The 19,159-nt window shown below is 48.9% G+C and overlaps 1 protein-coding gene and 1 long non-coding RNA gene across 3 annotated transcripts in view; one reads left to right on the forward strand and one right to left on the reverse strand.

Annotated features, from left to right (window-relative positions):
- Positions 1-657, reverse strand: part of TMEM181 (transmembrane protein 181) — a 41,584-nt gene extending 40,927 nt beyond the window's left edge. The window contains exon 1 of one of the 2 annotated variants that reach the window (XR_009553612.1): positions 498-656. Coding sequence is in view for 1 of the 2 variants with exons in the window: in XM_007516215.3 (XP_007516277.1) it covers positions 498-628 (131 nt within the window). In the remaining variant the exon portion in view is untranslated. Of the gene's footprint in view, positions 1-497 lie in introns of both variants that reach the window. The other variant, XM_007516215.3, reaches the window with a different exon arrangement.
- Positions 441-17,191, forward strand: LOC132542651 (uncharacterized). Its single transcript, XR_009553615.1, has 3 exons — positions 441-547; positions 14,948-15,008; positions 16,813-17,191. It is a non-coding gene; the product is annotated as an uncharacterized LOC132542651 (long non-coding RNA).
- The last annotated feature ends 1,968 nt before the right edge of the window (positions 17,192-19,159 follow it).

Consider the following 19,159-nt stretch of genomic DNA (forward strand, 5'->3'; position numbering starts at 1 on the left):
ACCAGCTCCAGTGGGGCACCTGCCCTCCTGGCCTCTCAGGACCCTCCCTCCTCCCCCCTGCGGCCTCCCCACCCCTCCCTCCTTTCCTCCATCCCCACCAACCTCTCCATCCTCCCCCTCCCTCCTCCCCACCCTCTTCCCCCACCCTCCCCCTCCCCCTCAACCCTTCCACCTTCTTCCCTCTCCTTCCTCCCCCACTCTCCCTCTCCCTCTGCATTCTTCCCTCTCCCTCCTCCCACCCTCACCTTTCCATACCCCCACCCCTCCCTCCTCCCTCTCCCCTCCACCTTCTCCCCTCTCCTTCCTCCACCCTCCCCATCCCTCTCGTCCTCCCCTTTCCTCCCCACCCCTCCCCGCACCCCTTCCACCCCCCACCCTCCTCCCTCCTCCCTCCTCCCTCCCCGCCCTCCCTGGGGATCAGCACCCCACGGGGAGGAGTCCCGGCCCAGGGGAGCACCCGCTGCTTTCCCGGCGCCCAGGGGTGTGCAGCCCCCTACCTGTAGAAGCGGTCATCCCTGAAGGGCGTGAGATCCTCCCTGAGCTCGCGGTAGGCCTCCCGCAGCCGGCGGCACAGCTGCTTCAGCTCCGCGCACAGCGGCGGCTCCAGGCCCGGGTAGTCCGCGTCCATGCCGCCCGCACCCGACCACACCCGCCCGCACCCCGCCTGCACCCTGCACCCGCAGGCCGGGAGCTGGGGCGCGGGACCCGGAGCAGCGGGAGGGAGGGGGAGGAGGAGGGGGGGAGCGGGGAGCGGCACGGGAGGAGCCCGGGTAGGCCGCGCCCACCGGCCTCTGCGGGGAGTGGGGGGGGGCCGCGCCCGCAGCTGGGGGCCTGGGCGCGGGGCTTTGGGGAGCCAAGGTGCTGGCCGCCCGCCTGCACCCCCCACCCGGGTGCCACCTCCCAGCAGGAAGCTACCAGGGCCACCCAGCAGGGCGCCCACCAGGAGCGTGGCTTCCAGGGATGGGGAAGGGGGGCCTTGGCAGGCCTGTCTCTCTCTCTCTCTCTCTCACACACACACACACACACACACACACACACACACATCGCATTCAAACATCACACACACACACATTCACACACATGACACTCACACATTCACACTCTCATCACATTCACACACATCACACTCACACACATACACACTTACACTCTCATATCACACACATTCACACACAGAACACACATCACACACTCATTATACATCACACACACTCATACACACACTCACACATTACTACACACACATCACACACACACTCACACACTCACATCACACATTCACACACACATCTCACATTCACACACTCACACCACACATTCACACATTACCACATACACTCACATCACACTTACACATTCACACACACATCACTACTCACACACTCACACATTACCACTCACACAAACACACTCATATCACACTTCCACATTCACACATACACAGTCACACATCACTACTCACACACATCACACTCACATGTTACCATTCACACACACACACACTCATACATCACACACACACACATTACAAACTCACATGTACACACACACATCACACACTCCCTCACACATTGCACTCATGCACAGACACATATACACTCCCTCACACATTACACACAGTCATACATTTATAGACAAACTCACACATTACACACACACACACTCACATATACACTCACACTCAGTCATACACACACACACACAGACACCTCACCTGACCAAGCAAGGGACTTTCTCAACAAGACACAAGAGCATACAACAAAAAACTCACACGTCACAGATGCAGGAAACAGCATAATGGTTCTGCTAGAGGCGCTATAATATACAGAACTTCATGAGAGAGGGAGAGAGACACCAGAGCCCTGCTCCGCTCTAAGTGATGGTGGTGCTGGGGATTGAACCTGGGACCTCAGAGCCTCAGGCAGGAGAGTCTGTTACAGAGCCATGATGCTGTCTCTTCAGGCCCTTTGCAAAGAGACTTTCCTGCCTGAGACTCTGAGAGCTGAGCAGGACTCTAGCGAAAAATAAATGATAATAAATATGAATGGTGGGAGAAACAGCATCATGGTTCTGCAAAAAGGCTTTCACGTCTGAGGCTGTGGGTAGTTCCTGGTTCAATCCCCGGCACCACCACCAGTCAGAGCTGTGTAGGGCTCTGGTCTCCCTTTCTGTATCTCTCCCTCTCTCATTAAAATACAATAAATAAAATCATTTTAAAAAGAAAAGAGTGAGTGGAGGAGATAGGATAATCGTTCTGCAAAAGCTTCTCCTGTCTGAGGCACCAATGTTACAAGTTCAATTCTCAGCACCTCTATCAGACAGGGTTGAGCAGGACTTTGGTAACATAAGAAGAAGAAGGAGAAGGAGGAGAATGAGACAAAACTCAGATCAATGCATCTCCCACTGGCCAAAGAGGCTGCTGTTCCCTCTTGTGAATTTTTCTTTTCAGAGCCAGGGATTCTCACATATATAAATTCACTCTTGCTAGGGTGTCGTTTAAGTTCGGGGGCGCTAGCAGGCCGGGCTAGCTTTGTGGCAGTGAACAGAGATTCGCGGACACACGGCTGGGCCGGGAAGCTGTATTTCTTTATTCACGAACAACGATTCATAAACTGACCCAAACTAATCACCACACAGATCTCTCCTGCATCCTTCTCCTCACGCGGCAGCGCCAAGCACTCTGGAACTCTGTAGGGGTTCCTGGGGTGGGGAGAAGGGCGCCTGTGAAACTAGCAGGGGCCAAACCAAATCTCTCAGAGGTAGGAGGAAGTGGACCAAACCAACACGAAGAATACCAACACTAGGGCACTTTCTCCCTCAGAGACAGAGACAGACAAACGGACAGACATAGTGCCAGAACTTCCTCTGTGGCCGTACCACCTCCCTCTTGTCAGGGCTCAAATCTGGGGCAGGCCGTGCACTTGGCCAGGCACATGCTGGCCTGGGAAGCCGTCTCCCTGGAGTCCCCCAACAGTAAGTGGAGAAACAGTTCATCAGGACGGTGGTGAGTTTCTCCCTGAATCTAAGGCCGCTCACAGGTGGCTTAGAACACAGATAGCGAAGGACTGAGCAGAGGTCACCCAGACACGTGCTTTTCAACGTTTCCATGTGAGTCCAAAGATTAGCTTTAGGGGCTGGGTGGTGGCACTCCTGGTTGAGTGTACACATTACAGTGCTCAAGGACCCAGGTTCAAGGCCCTGCTCCCCACCTGTAGTGGAAAGCTTCAGAAGCAGTGGAGCCTTGCTGCAGCTCTCGCTATCTCTCTCTGTGTGTGTGTGTGTGTGTGTTGCAGGGGATTGAACCTGGAACTTTAGAGCCTCAGGCATGAAAGCTTTTGTGGCATAACCACTATGCTATCTCTCCTACCCACAAATCTGGAATCTCTTTTTTAAACTTGTATTTATTTATAGTCTTTTTTTCCCCTTTTTTCCCCTCCAGGGTGATTGCTGAGACTCAGTGCCTGCACTAAGAATCCACTGCTCCTGGAGGCCATTTTTGTTGTTGCTGTAGTTGTTGGACAGGACAGAGAGAAATAAAGAGAGGAGGGAAAGACAGAGAGAGGAGGGAAAGATAGACACCTGCAGACCTGCTTCACCACTTGTGAAGTGTTCCTGTAGGTGGGGAGTCGGGGGCTTGAACTAGGGTTCTTGTGCCAGTCCTTGTACTTGGTACTATGTGTGCTTGACCCAGTGTGCCACTGCTTGGCTCCCTATTCATATTCTCTTATTGGGGGGATTAATGGTTTTCAATCAATACAGTTGTTGGTACATGTGTAACATTTCTCAGTTTTCTGTGTCTTTTCTTTCTTTTTTTTTCTAATTAGGGTCTGTGTCCTATGGTGAAGGGAGATGTGAAACCAGCATTTCTCAATAACTTTTTTTGTGCTGATAGGTGGTGTATGCAGTCAAGTGTCGCACATGTTATGTGCAAAGACCCAGGTTCAAGCCCCTGGTCCCCATCTGCAAGGGGGAAGCTTCATGAGCAGTGAAGCAGGACTGCATCTAAGCAGGTCTGTCTGTCTGTCTGTCTATCTATCTATCTAGCTCAGCTTCCTCTCAATTTCTCCCTGTCTCTGCCCAATAAATAAAGAAATCATAAAAATTAAAAGTCTAAGAAGTATTTAAGAGTAAGAAAAAAAGGTGTTACCCACTGGTAACTAAATAATGTAACATCTGGAAGAAGACACCTATGAAAATAAACTCGCAGGTGAAAACAAGCAAAAAAGGGGGGCCAGGTAGTGGTGCACCAGGTTAAGCGCACACAGTGCTTGGTGCAAAGACCCAGGTTCAAGCTCCCTGTCCCCACCTGCAGCAGGGGGCGCTTCATGAGTACTGAAGCAGGTCTGCAGGTATCTATTTTTCTCTCTCCCTCTATCTTCCCCTTCGTTGTCAATTTCTCTCTGTCCTATCCAATAAAATAGAAAGAAAAATTTTAAAAAGGGAAAAATGCCTACGAGAGCAGAGGATTCACAGTGCTGGCACTGAGCCCCTATAATAACCCTGGAGTTAAGAAAAAAAGAAAATGAAAGAAGAAAAAAGCTATGAGTTTTTATAACTCTCTTTCGGTGTAATTAGTATGAATCCAAGTCCAGTTCAGGGAGTTAGAAGGGCAGGGCAGGGCAACGTTGGGCAAAGCCAGCAGTTTCTGTCTGTCTAGACTAGACTCCGGCCTGACCGTGGGAAGGGGGGCTCTCACGGAGGGTCTCAGACATGAGGCCAAATGCCACGCACCTGGAGTACCCCCCTCCCCGCATGCCCCCGCTGCCTCTCTGCTGTGGATGAGCTGGGTAAAAGCATCAACGGGGCGGCATGTAGACTGAGCCAGACCCTCTGCTTACACACCTTTCTCTCTCAGTGGACTCTGAACTTCCAGAAGGCGAGCTGAGCTGACTCAGTGAGGAGTGCTGCCTTTCTGTATTGGTTGGTTCTTGATTGCTTACTAAGTTTAACATAAAATCCAAACACCCCACCTCTGCCCCAGCTGTCGATTCATCATTCAATATCACTTTGCTTTATTAATTATTGTTATTTATTTTTTTTGCTTTCCTATTTTTTTAAATTTCTTTATTGGGAGATTAATGTTTTACAGTCGATAGTGAATACAATTGTTTGTACATGCATAACGTTTCTCAGTTTTCCACATAACAATACAACCCCCACTAGGTCCTCTGCCATCATGTTCCAGGACCTGAACTCTCCCCCCCACCCCTCCTACCCCAGAGTCTTTTACTTTGGTGCAATACGCCAATTCCAGTTCAGGTTCTACTTCTGTTTTCTCTTCTGATCTTGTTTTTCAACTTCTGCCTGAGAGTGAGATCATCCCATATTCATCCTTCTGCTTCTGACTTATTTCACTTAACATTTCTTCAAGCTCCATCCAAGATTGGCTGAAAATGGTGAAGTCAGCATTTCTAATAGCTGAGTAATATTCCATTGTGTATATAGACCACAACTTGCTCAGCCACTCATCTGTTGTTGGACACCTGGGTTGTTTCCAGGTTTTGGCTATTACAAATTGTGCTGCTAAGAACATATGTGTACACAGATCTTTTTTGGATGGGTGTCTTGGGTTCCTTAGGATATATCCCTAGGAGAGGAATTGCAGGATCATAGGGTAGGTCCATTTCTAGCCTTCTTTAATATGATTTTTTAATATTTATTCCCTTTTTTTGACCTTGTTTTATTGTTGTGTTTATTATAGTTGTTGTTATTGATGTTGTTGTTGTTAGATAGGACGGAGAGAAATGGAGGAGAGGAAGACAGAGAGGGGGAGAGAAAGACAGACACCTACAGACCTGCTTCACTGCCTACAAAGTGACCCCCCCCCCCGCAGGTGGGGAGCTGGGCATTCGAACCGGGGATCCTTACACCAGTCCTTGTGCTTTGCGCCATGTGCACTTAACCCGCTGTGCTAAAGCCCGACTCCCCATGTCTAGCCTTCGGAGAGTTCTCCAGACTGCTCTCCACAGAGGTTGGACCAAATGACATTCCCACCAGCAGTGCAGGAGGGTTCCTTTGACCCCACAACCTCTCCAGCATTTGCTGCTGTTACCTTTTCTGATGTATGACATTCTCACAGGAGTGAAGTGGTATCTCGTTGTCTTTATTTGCACTTCTCTGATAATCAAAGACTTGGAGCATTTTTTCATGTGTTTCTCGGCCTTTTGGATCTCTTCTGTGGTGAATATTCTGTCCATGTCCTCTCCCCATTTTTTGATGGGGTTATTTGTTGTCTTGTTGTTGAGTCTGGCAAGCTCTTTATATATATTGGTTATTAAACTCTTATCTGATGTATGGCATGTAAAGATCTCCCATTCTGTGAGGGGTCTCTTGGTTTGGGTAGTGGTTTCTTTTGCTGTGCAGAAGCTTTTTAATTTGATGTAGTCCCATAGGTTTATACTTACCTGAGTCTTCTTTGTAATTGGATTCGTTTCATTGAAAATGTCTTTAAAATGTATGCAGAAAAAAGTTCTGCCAATATTTTCCTCTAAGTATCTGATAGTTTCTGGTCTAACATCCAAGTCCTTGATCCACTTGGAATTTACTTTTTTATTTGGTGACATAGAGTAGTTCAGTTTCATTCTTCTGCATGTTTCAAACCATTTTTTTCCAACACCATTAGTTGAAGAGACTCACCTTTCCCCACTTAATAGTCTGAGCACCTTTGTCAAAGATTAGATGTCCATAGGTGTGGGGACTTCCTTCTGGGCTCTCAATTCTATTCCACTGGTCAGTGTGTCTATTCATGTTCCAGTACCAAGCAGTTTTGATGACAATGGCCCTATAATACAATTTGAGATCTGGGAGTGTGATGCCTCCAGTTCTGTTCTTTCTTCTCAAGATTGTTTTGGCAATTCTAGGTCTTTTCTGGCTCCAGATAAACATTTGTAGCATTTGTTCTATACTCCTAAAAAATGTGGTTGGGGGGAGTCCGGTGGTGGCACAAAGCACAAGGACTGGTATAAGGATCCCAGTTCAAGCCCCGGCTCCCCACCTGCAGGGAGTCGCTTCACAGGAAGTGAAGCAGGTCTGTAGGTGTCTGTCTTTCTCTCCCCCCTCTCTGTCTTCCCCTCCTCTCTCCATTTCTCTCTGTCCTATCCAACAACATCATCAATAACCACAACAATGTTAAACAACAAGGGCAACAAAAAAGGGGAAATAAATATTTTTTTTTTAAATGTGCTTGGGATCTTGATGGGGATAGCATTAAATGTGTAGATGGCTCTGGGTAGTATATTCATTTTAATGATGTTAATTCTTCCAGCCCATGAACGTGGAATATCTTTCCACTTCTTTATGTCTTTTTCAATTTCCTTGAGTAGTGACTCATAACTTTCAGTATACAAGTCTTTCACTTCTTTTGTTAGGTTTATTCCTAGATACGCTTTATTAATTATTGTTATTTTTTAAAGGTTGGTTTTATTTTTTAAGCAAAAAATACTTTTTTTTTTTGCCTCCAGGGTTATGGCTGGGACTTGGTGCTGGCACTCTGAATCCATTGTTCCTGTGGCTATTTTCTGGATAGGACAGAGAGAAATTAAGAGAGAAGGGAAAGACAGGGGGAGAGAAAGATAGACACCTGCAGACCTGCTTCAACGCTTGTGAAGCGAGTCCCTCGCAGGTGGTGAGCGGGGGGGAGGGGGGGTATGAACTGGGAGCTCAAACCAGGATCCTTGCGCTTAGTACTATGTGCGCTTAACTCGGTGCCTTGATTCAGTTTGAAAGGGCATATCCTCAGGACAGAAGGCACTTTGCTGAGAATCATGCCTCAAAAAGGTTTTTTTTTTTTTTTTTTTTTATCTCCCCCTTCCTCTTAATTTCTGGCTGTCTTTATCCAATAAATACGTAAGTTAATTAAAAAGAAAAGAAGGGGAAACACAAAGGAGAACTCAGACTGGCTTGGTGTACCGCACCAAAGTAAAGGACCCTGGGTTGGGGTGCTTTCAGATGCACAGTGCTGGGGGGAGGACCTGGGCTGCAGCGAGGAGGGTGAGAGTGTTTTGCAGAAAACTGAGAAGTTTTACACTGTATCAACAACTGTATTCATTGTAATCACTAATCCCCTCAATAACAAAATGAAAAATAAATTGAGTGCAACTCAGTTTCTGGGGGTAGAGAGAAGTGTCTGCACAGAATGCCTCTCAGACCCAGCGGCCAGTGGACAGTGTGTGAGGCCCGCCCCTCTGGGGAGATGCCTCTGGCTGTTGCTCCTGAGGGAATCATCAGCCCACACTGCCCTTCCCTCCTCCTCTTCCCAAGCTCTTGCACGGCCTGGCTTTGCCCCACTGCCAGGTGCTCTGTGTGGCCACCATGTCACGTCCTGCCACGGCCACCTGGTCCCCAGCTCCCTCCATCAGCGCCTCACAGCCTACAGGCCAGTGTCCCTGAAGACATTGATGAGCGTGGTATGGGGCTCGAGAGACAGCTCACCGGGTGGGGTGCACAGTTTACCCTGAGTGAGGACCTAGGTTCGAGACCCCTGCTGCTGCATGAGAGCACCTGCCTGAGAGGAACTTCCTGAGCAGTGGAGATGTACTGTGGTGTCTCCTCTCTCTCCTCTTTTAAAAAAAGGGGGGGTAGATAGCATAATGGTTATGCAAACAGACTGTCATGCCTGAGGCTTTGAAGTCCCAGGTTCAATCCCCTGCACTACCGTAAACCAGAGCTGAGCAGTGCTTTGGCAAAAAAAAAAAAAAAAGTTGGGGGGGGTCTGCAGTCTGCTAGGAGGAGAATCATGGAGACATGGAACTGAGCGAGAATTCTGGTGACAAGAAGAAGGAGAAGGAGGGGGGATGAGGGGGAGAAAGTGGAGGAGGGGCCAGGCGGTGGTGCACCTGCTAAGCACACACATCCCAGGGCACAAGGACCCAGGTTCAGGCCCCTTGGTCCCCACCTGCAGGGGGAAAGCTTCATGAGTGGTGAAGCAGGGCTGCAGGTGTCTCTGTCTCTCTCCTTTTTCAGTTTTCCTGTCTCCATCCAATAATAAAAACATACATACAAAAGAAAGAGGGGGGTGGAGGAGAGAAAGAGTCATTAGGCACATTGTGTTCCCTCTCCCTCTCTCCTTTTGTATTTAGGAATTTAAAATTCTTGTTTATTGATGAGGAAAGAGAGGATAGAGGATAGGAGAAGAGAGAATGGAGAGACAGAAGAGAATGGAGAGAGAGAGAGAATGGAGAGAATGGAGAGACAACGGAGAAAGAGAATGGAGAGAGAATGGAGAAAGAGAGAATGGAAGAGAGAGAATGGAGAGAGAGAATGGAGAGAGAGAGAGAATGGAGAGAGAATGGAGAGAGAGAGAATGGAGAGAGAGAGAATGGAGAGAGAATGGAGAGAGAGAGAGAATGGAGAGAGAATGGAGAGAGAGAATGGAGAGAGAATGGAGAGAGAGAGAATGGAAAGAGAATGGAGAGAGAGAATGGAGAGAGAGAGAATGGAGAGAGAATGGAGAGAGAGAGAATGGAGAGAGAATGGAGAGAGAGAGAATGGAGAGAGAATGGAGAGAGAAGAGATGGGGGAGAGAGAATGGAGAGAGAATGGAGAGAGAGAATGGAGAGGAGAGAATGGAGAGAGAATGGAGAGAGAGAATGGAGAGAGAGAATGGAGAGAGAGAGAATGGAGAGAGAGAATGGAGAGAGAGAGAATGGAGAGAGAAGAGAGAGAGAGAGAATGGAGAGAGAGAATGGAGAGAGAGAATGGAGAGAGAATGGAGAGAGAGAGAATGGAGAGAGAGAATGGAGAGAGAGAATGGAGAGAGAATGGAGAGAGAATGGAGAGAGAATGGAGAGAGAAGAGATGGGGGAGAGAGACTGGAGAGAGAATGGAGAGAGAGAGAATGGAGAGAGAATGGAGAGAGAATGGAGAGAGAGAATGGAGAGAGAATGGAGAGAGAGAATGGAGAGAGAGAGAATGGAGAGAGAGAATGGAGAGAGAGAGAATGGAGAGAGAGAATGGAGACAGAGAGAATGGAGAGAGAATGGAGAGAGAATGGAGAGAGAGAATGGAGAGAGAGAGAATGGAGAGAGAATGGAGAGAGAGAGAATGGAGAGAGAGAGAATGGAGAGAGAATGGAGAGAGAATGGAGAGAGAGAGAATGGAGAGAGAATGGAGAGAGAGAATGGAGAGAGAGAGAATGGAGAGAGAGAATGGAGAGAGAGAGAATGGAGAGAGAGAGAATGGAGAGAGAGAGAATGGAGAGAGAATGGAGAGAGAGAGAATGGAGAGAGAGAATGGAGACAGAGAGAATGGAGAGAGAGAGAATGGAGAGAGAAGAGATGGGGGAGAGAGAATGGAGAGAGAATGGAGAGAGAGAGAATGGAGAGAGAATGGAGAGAGAAGAGATGGGGGGAGAGAGAATGGAGAGAGAATGGAGAGAGAGAATGGAGAGAGAATGGAGACAGAATGGAGAGAGAATGGAGAGAGAAGAAATGGGGGGAGAGAGAGAGAATGGAGAGAGAGAATGGAGAGAGAATGGAGAGAGAGAGAGAGAAAGAGAGAGAGGGAGAGAGAGAGAGAACCAGAGCATCAGCCCAGCACAGTGAATGCCTGGACTGGAAGTGGCCGCTCACGCTTGAGAGTCTAACTTCTCCACTGCGCCACCTCCTGGGCCATTTGTGAATTGCTGAAGGTATCTATATAATGAACAAAGCGCTTCACCACCACCCCCTCCGGAAATGTGTTAACCCTTTTACTGAAATATAGAGTTTGCCTGGGAGCCAGTATCCCCCAGAAGAGGAAGGAACAAATAAGAACTACATCCACCTTCTATTTCTTTTCTTTCTTTTTTTTTTAAAATTATTTATTGATGACAGAGATAGGAGAGAGAGAAAGAACCAGACATCACTCTGGTACATGTGCTGCTGGGGATTGAATTCAGGACCTCATGCTTAAGAGACCAACGTTTTATCCACTGCGCCACCTCCTGGGCCACTCACCTTCTATTTCATTGATTGAAACAGTGAGATCTCTTGGGACCTGCTAACTTTCCTAATTGCAGGGGTGGGGGCTGCTCTGGGAGTTGGGGTTTGAGCTTTTAAAGTATAGTTATGTGGGGGTGGGGGGGTTGGGAGCACACCCGGGCTGTCCAGAAGGACCTGGTTTGATCCTCAGTGGCACATGGAAGCACCATGGATGCACTGGGGGAGCTCAGTGGTGGCAGAGCCAAGCGAGTGTCTCTCCCCTCCTCTCTGACGCTCCCTCTCGGTATACAGGTGAGTACAGAAAGCTGTGCCGGGCCGCTGCTCAGAGTTGCCCCTTAACGGTGTCCAGGGTCTCCCGGGGGACCTGTCCAGGGAAGTCTCTCTGGCAGGCCCCATGTGTGGGAAGCTCACTCCGCAGAAGAGGAAAGTGGGGACAGAGGAGCCAGGGTCACTGGGGGAGGCGGGTCCTGCCTCCACACCAAGTACCTTCTTGTCTTTGGAGCCATGGTTCTTTTTTTTTTAAAAAATATATTTTTAAAAATGTTAATTTATTTGCTATTATGGAGAAACTGAGAGGGGAGATAGAGAGGAGAAAGGGAGAGAGACACATGCAGCCCTGCTTCACGACTCATGAAGCTTCCCCCTGCAGGTGGGGACAGGGGGACTTGAACCTGGGTCCTTGTACAGTGTAGTGTGTGCACTCAACAACCAGGTGTGCCACTACCTGGCCCCATGTGGTTCTCTTTTTTAAATTAAATTACTATTTTTAACCAGAGCACTGCTCAGCTCTGACTGATGGTGCTGGGGATTGAACCTGGGCCCTCAGAGCCTCAGGCATGAGAGCGTCTTTGCAGAACCATGATGCTGTCTCCCCCACCTGAGCTGTGTCAGACTTCTTCCCAGACTTACCTCTTCCCCCTCTTTCCCGACTTACCTTCGAGTAGAGACTTACCAGGGATTTGATCTCGGGCCTCTAGCTTCACATCCACCGACTTAACCTCTCGACCACAGCCGTCAGCCATGCTGGGGGGAGGTTTCTAGTAATCTTAGCTTCTATCCATAATCTGACAATACCTTTCTGGGTATTTCAGACACAAGGCCAGAGGTGAGGTGGTGGCATACCTGGGGCATGGGTCACAAAACTGAAGGGCCCAGGTTTTTCTATTTTATTGGAACGGTCAGAGAGAAATTGAGAGAGAAGGGGGAGAGAGAGACACACACACTGCTCATTCCCAGTAGGTGGGGGCGGGGCTTGAACTTAAGGCCTTGCACATAGTGATATGTGCACTCAACCGAAGGTTTTGCCACCTTCATTTGCTTTCATTCCTTCCATCTTTTTTTTTCTTATAATCTATTATTTACTATTGGGTAGAGACTGAGAGAGACAGAGACACCTGCAGCCAAGCTTCACTACTTGTGAAGCTTCCCCATCTGCAGGTGGGGACCAGGGACTTGAACCTAAGTCCTTTGTGCACTGTCATGTGTGCACTTAACCAGGTGTGCCCCCACCTGGAGCCCCTTCATTTTCTTTTAAAAGATTCTATTTACTAACTCAGGAGAGACAGGCAGGGCAGGAGCCTTGCTCCAGCAGGGGCAGGGCTGGGAACTGAACCCAGGGCCTCAGACGTGCCACTCCGGCCACATAGCAGCACATGCTTCAGAGCCCGTGTGTCACCTGCAAAGCCCTGATTGACGTCTGGTCCCTAGGGATTCACTCAGTGGTGAGTGCTCTGGCTTCCCTCTTGCATATAAAATAAATGAAACTTTGCAGAGAACCCTCGCTCAGAGCAGTGAGGGGGGCTCAGCTGTGGAGGCCCCACCCCCACCCCCAGGGCCTCTTTCCCAAGAAGGTGACTCAGTGCAAGGGGATCCCTGTGAGGGAGCCCGGGATAAACTAGGTCTCCTCATTAATGCACCCCAGAAATCCAGGAATCTATTTCAGGATCGATTCAGTCCCCTGCGGAGCCTCTGACTCCCTCCTCCTCTGGAAGGCAGGGAGGGAAGCTGCTTACCAGGAGCTGGGGTGGGTGGCCTCCGGGACCCGACACTGGCTTCATGAGGGGTGCTTCCACTCCCCAAGGAGACCTGGGTGTGTGTATGAGAAAGAGACACACACACAGAGATAGAGAGACAGAGCATGTTGCTCTCATTCTGCTCTTTCTACAAGAGACACCAAACACAGAAAGAACACTTCCTTTCCAAAATAAGGCTGCCGATAATGGATTTGCTGACTTCTCATAGGAGGGATTATTATTAATTTTTATGCAACGGCTCAGCTCTGCATTATGGTGATGTTATGGATTGAACTCAGGGCATCGGAGCCTCAGGGAAGTCTTTGTAGAACCATTATGCTATCTCCCCAGCCCTCTTTTTTTCTTTCTCTCTTTTTTAAATATATATAAAGTAAAAAGTTATATTTAGTATCAGGCAGCCGGACTCAGCTTAGATTATCCCAATGTTGCTGTCAACACCCAAAGCATTCTAGTCAGGAGCTAGTCAAGCACAAGACTTCTCTCCAGCGGGTCTGGTCAGGGTGTTGACCTTGGCCGCACCAATCTTATAGTTTCTATTTACTTTATTTATTTTTGCCACGCACAACAGATCCACTGTTCCTGGAAGCTATTTTTTCCCTTTTGTTGCCCTTGTTGTTTATCGTTGTTGTTACTGCTGTCGTTGTCAGATAGGACTATCAGAAAGAAATCAAGAGAGGAGGGGATGACAGAGAGGAGAGAAAGACAGACACCTGCAGACCTACTTCACCATTTGTGAAGCGACCCCCCTGCAGGTGGGGAGCTGGGGGCTCGAACCGGGATCCTCGTGCTGGTCCTTGCGCTTGGCGCCATGTGTGCTTACCCCCGCTGCGCTACCACCCAACCCTCAATCTCATAGTTTCTTTTTTTTAAAACTTCTTTTTCTCTTTTTTTTTTATTCTTTTTTTAATTTTATTTATTCCCTTTTTGTTGCCCTTGTTTTATTGTTGTAGTTATGATTATTGTTGTTGTCGTCGTTGTTGGATAGGACAGAGAGAAACGGAGAGAGGAGGGGAAGACAGAGAGGAGGAAAGATAGACACCTGCAGACCTGCTTCACCGCCTGTGAAGCGACTCCCCTGCAGGTGGGGAGCCGGGGTTTGAACCGGGATCCTTATGCCGGTCCTTGTGCTTTGCGCCACCTGCGCTTAACCCGCTGTGCTACAGCCTGACTCCCAATCTCATAGTTTCTTTACAGCCTGTGGTATCTGGTGGTTATTGGCCTAGACATCCACAATGAAAACAAGTGTGTGATTGTCTTCTGTCTTCCTCAAGGCTGACTCCGTGGTCAGGGGGAGCTTGATGATGGCAGTGGCCAAGCCTGTTTCTACCGGGGTGCTCTTCTGAGGGTGCGTAGGCCGTCTGCAGAGCTGCGGTGTCTTGGGCTGGAGGGACGTGGGCGAGGTGCAGATCTTCCTTTTCTGATGACCATGGACATCTTTCAGCACTGCCTTCTTGGCCTTCAAAGCTTTGGCTTCAGCTTTGGGAGGGGCAGGGGCTTCCTTCTTTGCTTTCAGTGCCATCTTTGTAGGAAGAGTTTTTTTTTTTTTTTTTTTAAATACCAGAGCACTTCTCAGCTCTGGCTTATAGTGGTGCGGGGGATTGAACCCGGGACCTTAGAGCCTCAGGCATGAGAGTTTGTTTGCATAACCACTGTGCTATTTCCCCCGCCTGGAAGAGATCTTTCTTTCTTGCCTCTAGGGTTATTGCTGGGGATCGATGACTGCACTATAAATCCACTGCTCCTGTGGCCATTTTTTCTTTTTCTTTTTTTTTTGGATAAAACAGAGAAAATTGAGAGAGGAGGGGGAGATAGTGAGGGAGAGACAAAGAGAGACACCCGCAGACCTGCTTCACCGCTTGTGAAGTGACCTCCCTGTAGGTGGGGAGCCGGGGGCTCGAACAGGGATCCTTGCGCCGGTCCTTGCGCTTCGCACTATGTGTGCTGAATCCAGTGCCCTACCGCCCAACCCTCCCTCCCCCTTTTTCTTTTTACCAGTCCTGCTAGGCTTGGTCTGATGGTGGTGCTGCAGACTGAACTTGGGACTCTGGAGCCTAAGGTATGAGTCTCCTTGCAGAACCATGATTCTATTCTCCTACCCTGCTAGGGTTTAAAAATAAGGAGCTGGAGGGAGTCAGGTGGTAGCACAGCAGGTGAAGCGCAGGTGGCACAAAGCACAAGGACCGGCATGAGGATCCCGGTTCGAGCTCCTCCCTGCAGGGGAGTCATTTCACAGGCGATGAAGCAGGTCTGCAGGTGTCTGTCTTTCTCTCACCGTCTCTGTCTTCCCCACCTCTCTCCATTTCTCTCTGTCCTATCCAACAACTACGACAACAATAATAACAACAACAAGGGCAACAAAATGGAATAAATAAATAAATAAAAATAAATATTAAAAAAAACAACAAAAAATAATAAGGAGCTGGGAGTCGGGCTGTAGCGCAGCAGGTTAAGCACATGTAGCACAAAGCACAAGGACCGTCTTAAGGATCCCGGTTCGAGCCCCCGGCTCCCTACCTGCAGGGGAGTCGCTTCATAAGCAGTGAAGCAGGTCTGCAGGTGTCTGTCTTTCTCGCCCCGTCTTCCCCTCCTCTCTCCATTTCTCTGTCCTATCAAACAACGACTCCATCAATAACAACAATAAAACAACAAGGACAACAAAAGGGAATATTTCAAAAAAAAAATTAAAAATAAGCTCAAGAAGGCAGGTGACAGACAGCTCATGCCACCTGGAACCACCCTGGACAGGACGTAGGGCCCCCATACTGCCACCCACAGAGCAGAGAGGAGGAGGAAGTGCTGGCTGTCCCAGGGTGGGAAGCCGGGCGCTGCCTGTGGAGAACGGCAACTCCTTCTAGACAACTCGCTCCCACTTCCGCTTCTGGGGCTTCCATTCATCAGTTGCTGTTTCCGATCTGCAGAATCTTACTCAGCCATTGCTAGCCCAAGCCTCCAGAGGAAACACCTACAGGGAGCCCAGTCTGTGTCAGTAATAAAGATGGGGCAGAATGTGGGCCGACGTGGTTGTTTCTGAAATGCAGGGCACGTGTGCTTCTGGAAGCCCCGCTTCACAGGAAAAGAAGAAAGGCCGCACTGAACTGAAAACCCCACAGGGCCGGTGGGATCTGCGGCTCTCCACACCCGCACCATGCACTGACGGAGCAAAACAAAGAACGACAATGCCAGAACTGGGCGGGGAAGATGGCACAGTGGTCATGTGAAAAGCTCTCCTCCCCCAGGCTCTGAGGTCCCAGGTTCAACCCCCAGCACCACCATCAGCCAGAGCTGAGCAGGGCTCTGGTGTCTCTCTGTCATTGAAATTCTTATTTTCCCTTTTGTTGCCCTTTTTGTTGCTGTAGTTATGGTTGTTGTTATTGATGTCATCAGTTAGATAGGACAGAGAGAAATGGAGAGAGGAGGGGAAGACAGAGAGGGGGAGAGAAAGACAGACACCTGCAGACCTGCTTCACCGCCTGTGAAGTGACCCTGAAATGTTTTTAAAAAGAAAAGAACATGCCAGCACTAACACACGCAGAAAAATGACGTCAAATCTATAGCACTGAAACAATGCGCTTACAAAGGCAGAGACAATACAGCACCTAGTCTTGGTCTCAGCCCATGGCCCTGGCTTGTCCATGATGCAAGGAGATAAATATATCCTCTACTTTTTATATTTATATATGCATATAATTTATTTGGTATAGGTAGAGACAGAGAGAACTGAGAGACAAGAGGGTCAGTGAGAGGACATAGGAGAGCAGTGCATTGTGGGGTGTCTGTATACTGTTGTGAAGCACTTGCTCCCGTTCTAGAAACTGTCAACTCTGCTTTGAGAACCGAGTCCTATTTCTATTCACCCTTAGAAGCTGCCCCCTTCGGGCGGTAACGCAGTGGGTTAAGCGCAGGTGGTGCAAAGCACAAGGACCGGCGTAAGGATCCCGGTTCACAGGTGGTGAAGCAGGTCTGCAGGTGTCTATCTTTCTCTCCCCCTCTCTGCCTTCCCCTCCTCTCTCCAAGTCTCTCTGTCGTAGGCAACAAAAACAATGTCAATAACCACAACAATGTTAAACAACAAGGGCAACAAAAAAAGGAAAATAAATAAATAAATATTAAAAAAAAAAAAGAAGCTGCCCCTTAATTCAGTTTTGTTTTGCCACTGGGCCCACTACTGGGCTTGGTGTCTGCATAAGGGATCTGCCGCTCCTGGCGGCCACCTCCCCACCCCCACCCCCACCCCCTTTAATGGACAGAGAGAAATTGACAGCGGACAAGGAGGGAGGAACAGAGGGAGGGAGACACCTGCAGACTTGCTTCATGGCTCATGAAATGTCTCCCCTGCAGGTGGGGAGTGGGGATTTGAACCTGGGTCCTTGTGCTTGGGGATGGGTGCTTAGCTGGGTGCACCACTGCATGGCCTCCCTCAGTTCATTCTTTTTTTTAAAAATGTTATTTATTTTGGATAGAGGCAGAGAGAAATTGAGAGAGGAGGGGGAGATCTTCCCCCCCTGCAGTTGAGCTGTGACAGTGAGGGCTGAGCTGGTGCCCACAGAGCCCAGCTCATGGAGAGACTGGGGTCCCTCCTACGAGGCCTGCTGTGCGCAGAGGTGCACCTCGACTCAGCCCTCTGGCCTTTGGGTGGGGCAGGTGGTGACTGTCCCTGGGGAGGGGCTGGCTCTCTAGGGACAAGTGCTTCAGTGCCATCTGAGGACAGATGTGATTCTGCCTGGCACATAGGCCCTGAGGTAGAGACACGGAGAAAAGGCACACCATAGCACAGAAACCTCCTTCAGTGTGGTGGGGGGCTCTCTCGTTGAACCTCTGCTCTCTGTGGTGGGGAAAGGCTTGCTGGGCTCCCACGTCACAGCCAGGGGCCTGGGGAGCCCTCTCTGATTTTACAGGCAACACAGGAAGGCTGTGTGATTCTGCTGCTCAAATACTGGCTTCAGGAGCAGTTAGCACACCGCAGCTGACTGACCAAAACGGGGTTGCCAGCGAGGAAAACTGTCACCGTGAAGCTAAATGGAGCAGCTGGGACAGGGCTGCCACCAATATGGGTCCCCATGCGCAAGGCCCACCTTCCGTGCTTTCTCTCTTGCCACGTGTCCTGCTGTTTCTCCCCAAGGCTTTCCCTCCGATGTCTGCACCTGTTAAGGGAAGATCTGACATGTGCCCTTTCATGGTTTGCTTTTTTATTTAAAAGCTTTTTTTCATTTTTTTTTTTTCCCTTTTATTGCCCTTGTTTTTTTATTGTTGTAATTATTATTGTTATTGATGTTGCTGTTGTTGTTAGATAGGACAGAGAGAAATGGAGAGAGGAAGGGAAGACAGAGAGGCGAAGAGAAAGACAGACACCTGCAGACCTGCTTCACCGCCTGTGAAGCGACTCCCCTGCAGGTGGGGAGCCGGGGGCTCGAAGCAGGGTCCGTATGCTGGTCCTTGTGCTTTGCGCCACATGCGCTTAACCTGCTGCGCTACCGCCTGGCTCTCTTTTTAAAAGAAAGAAAGAAAGAAAGAAAGAAAGAAAGAAAGAAAGAAAGAAAGAAAGAAAGAAAGAAAGAAAGAAAGAAAGAAAGAAAGAAACAGAGGCAGAGAGGGTGAAAGAAATCACAGCATCACAGCACAGAAACTCCCTTCAGTGTGGTGAGGGCTAGGCTTGAACCTGGGTCACATATAGCAAAGCACTGAGCCGTTTCACTTGTCCCTTCCATGGTCTTGAAGTCTCAAAGACCAACCCAAATTTTAAACACGGAAACTCACTGTGTATTAAGCCTTTTCGTTCTGAACTCTCATTCTAGTGGGTTCCCATCCTAATTTATATCATATTTTAGTTGTTATTTTGTTCACTGGGGCTTCACCACTCTAAGCCAATTTCTTCTTTTTCTTTTGTTAGAGAAATGGAATGACATTCTCTTAAAACTTTTTAATATTCATTTAGTTTGAGTACAGACGGAGAAGAATCGAGGGGAGGAGAAGATAGCGAGAGAAACAAGGGCACTGCTGCTGTAATTACTACTGATGAAGCTTCCCTCCTGCAGGTGGGGACCGGGGACTTGAACCCAGGTCCTTTTGCATGTAATATGTGCTTTCAACAAGGTACACCACCACCAAGTCTCTTGGGGTGACTTTTTCTTTTCCTTTTTTAAAAAATATTTATTTATTTATTCCCTTTTGTTGCCCTTGCTGTTTTATTGTTGTAGTCATTATTGATGT

Source organism: Erinaceus europaeus, chromosome 13, assembly GCF_950295315.1.
Source record: "Erinaceus europaeus chromosome 13, mEriEur2.1, whole genome shotgun sequence".
NCBI lineage: Eukaryota > Metazoa > Chordata > Mammalia > Eulipotyphla > Erinaceidae > Erinaceus > Erinaceus europaeus.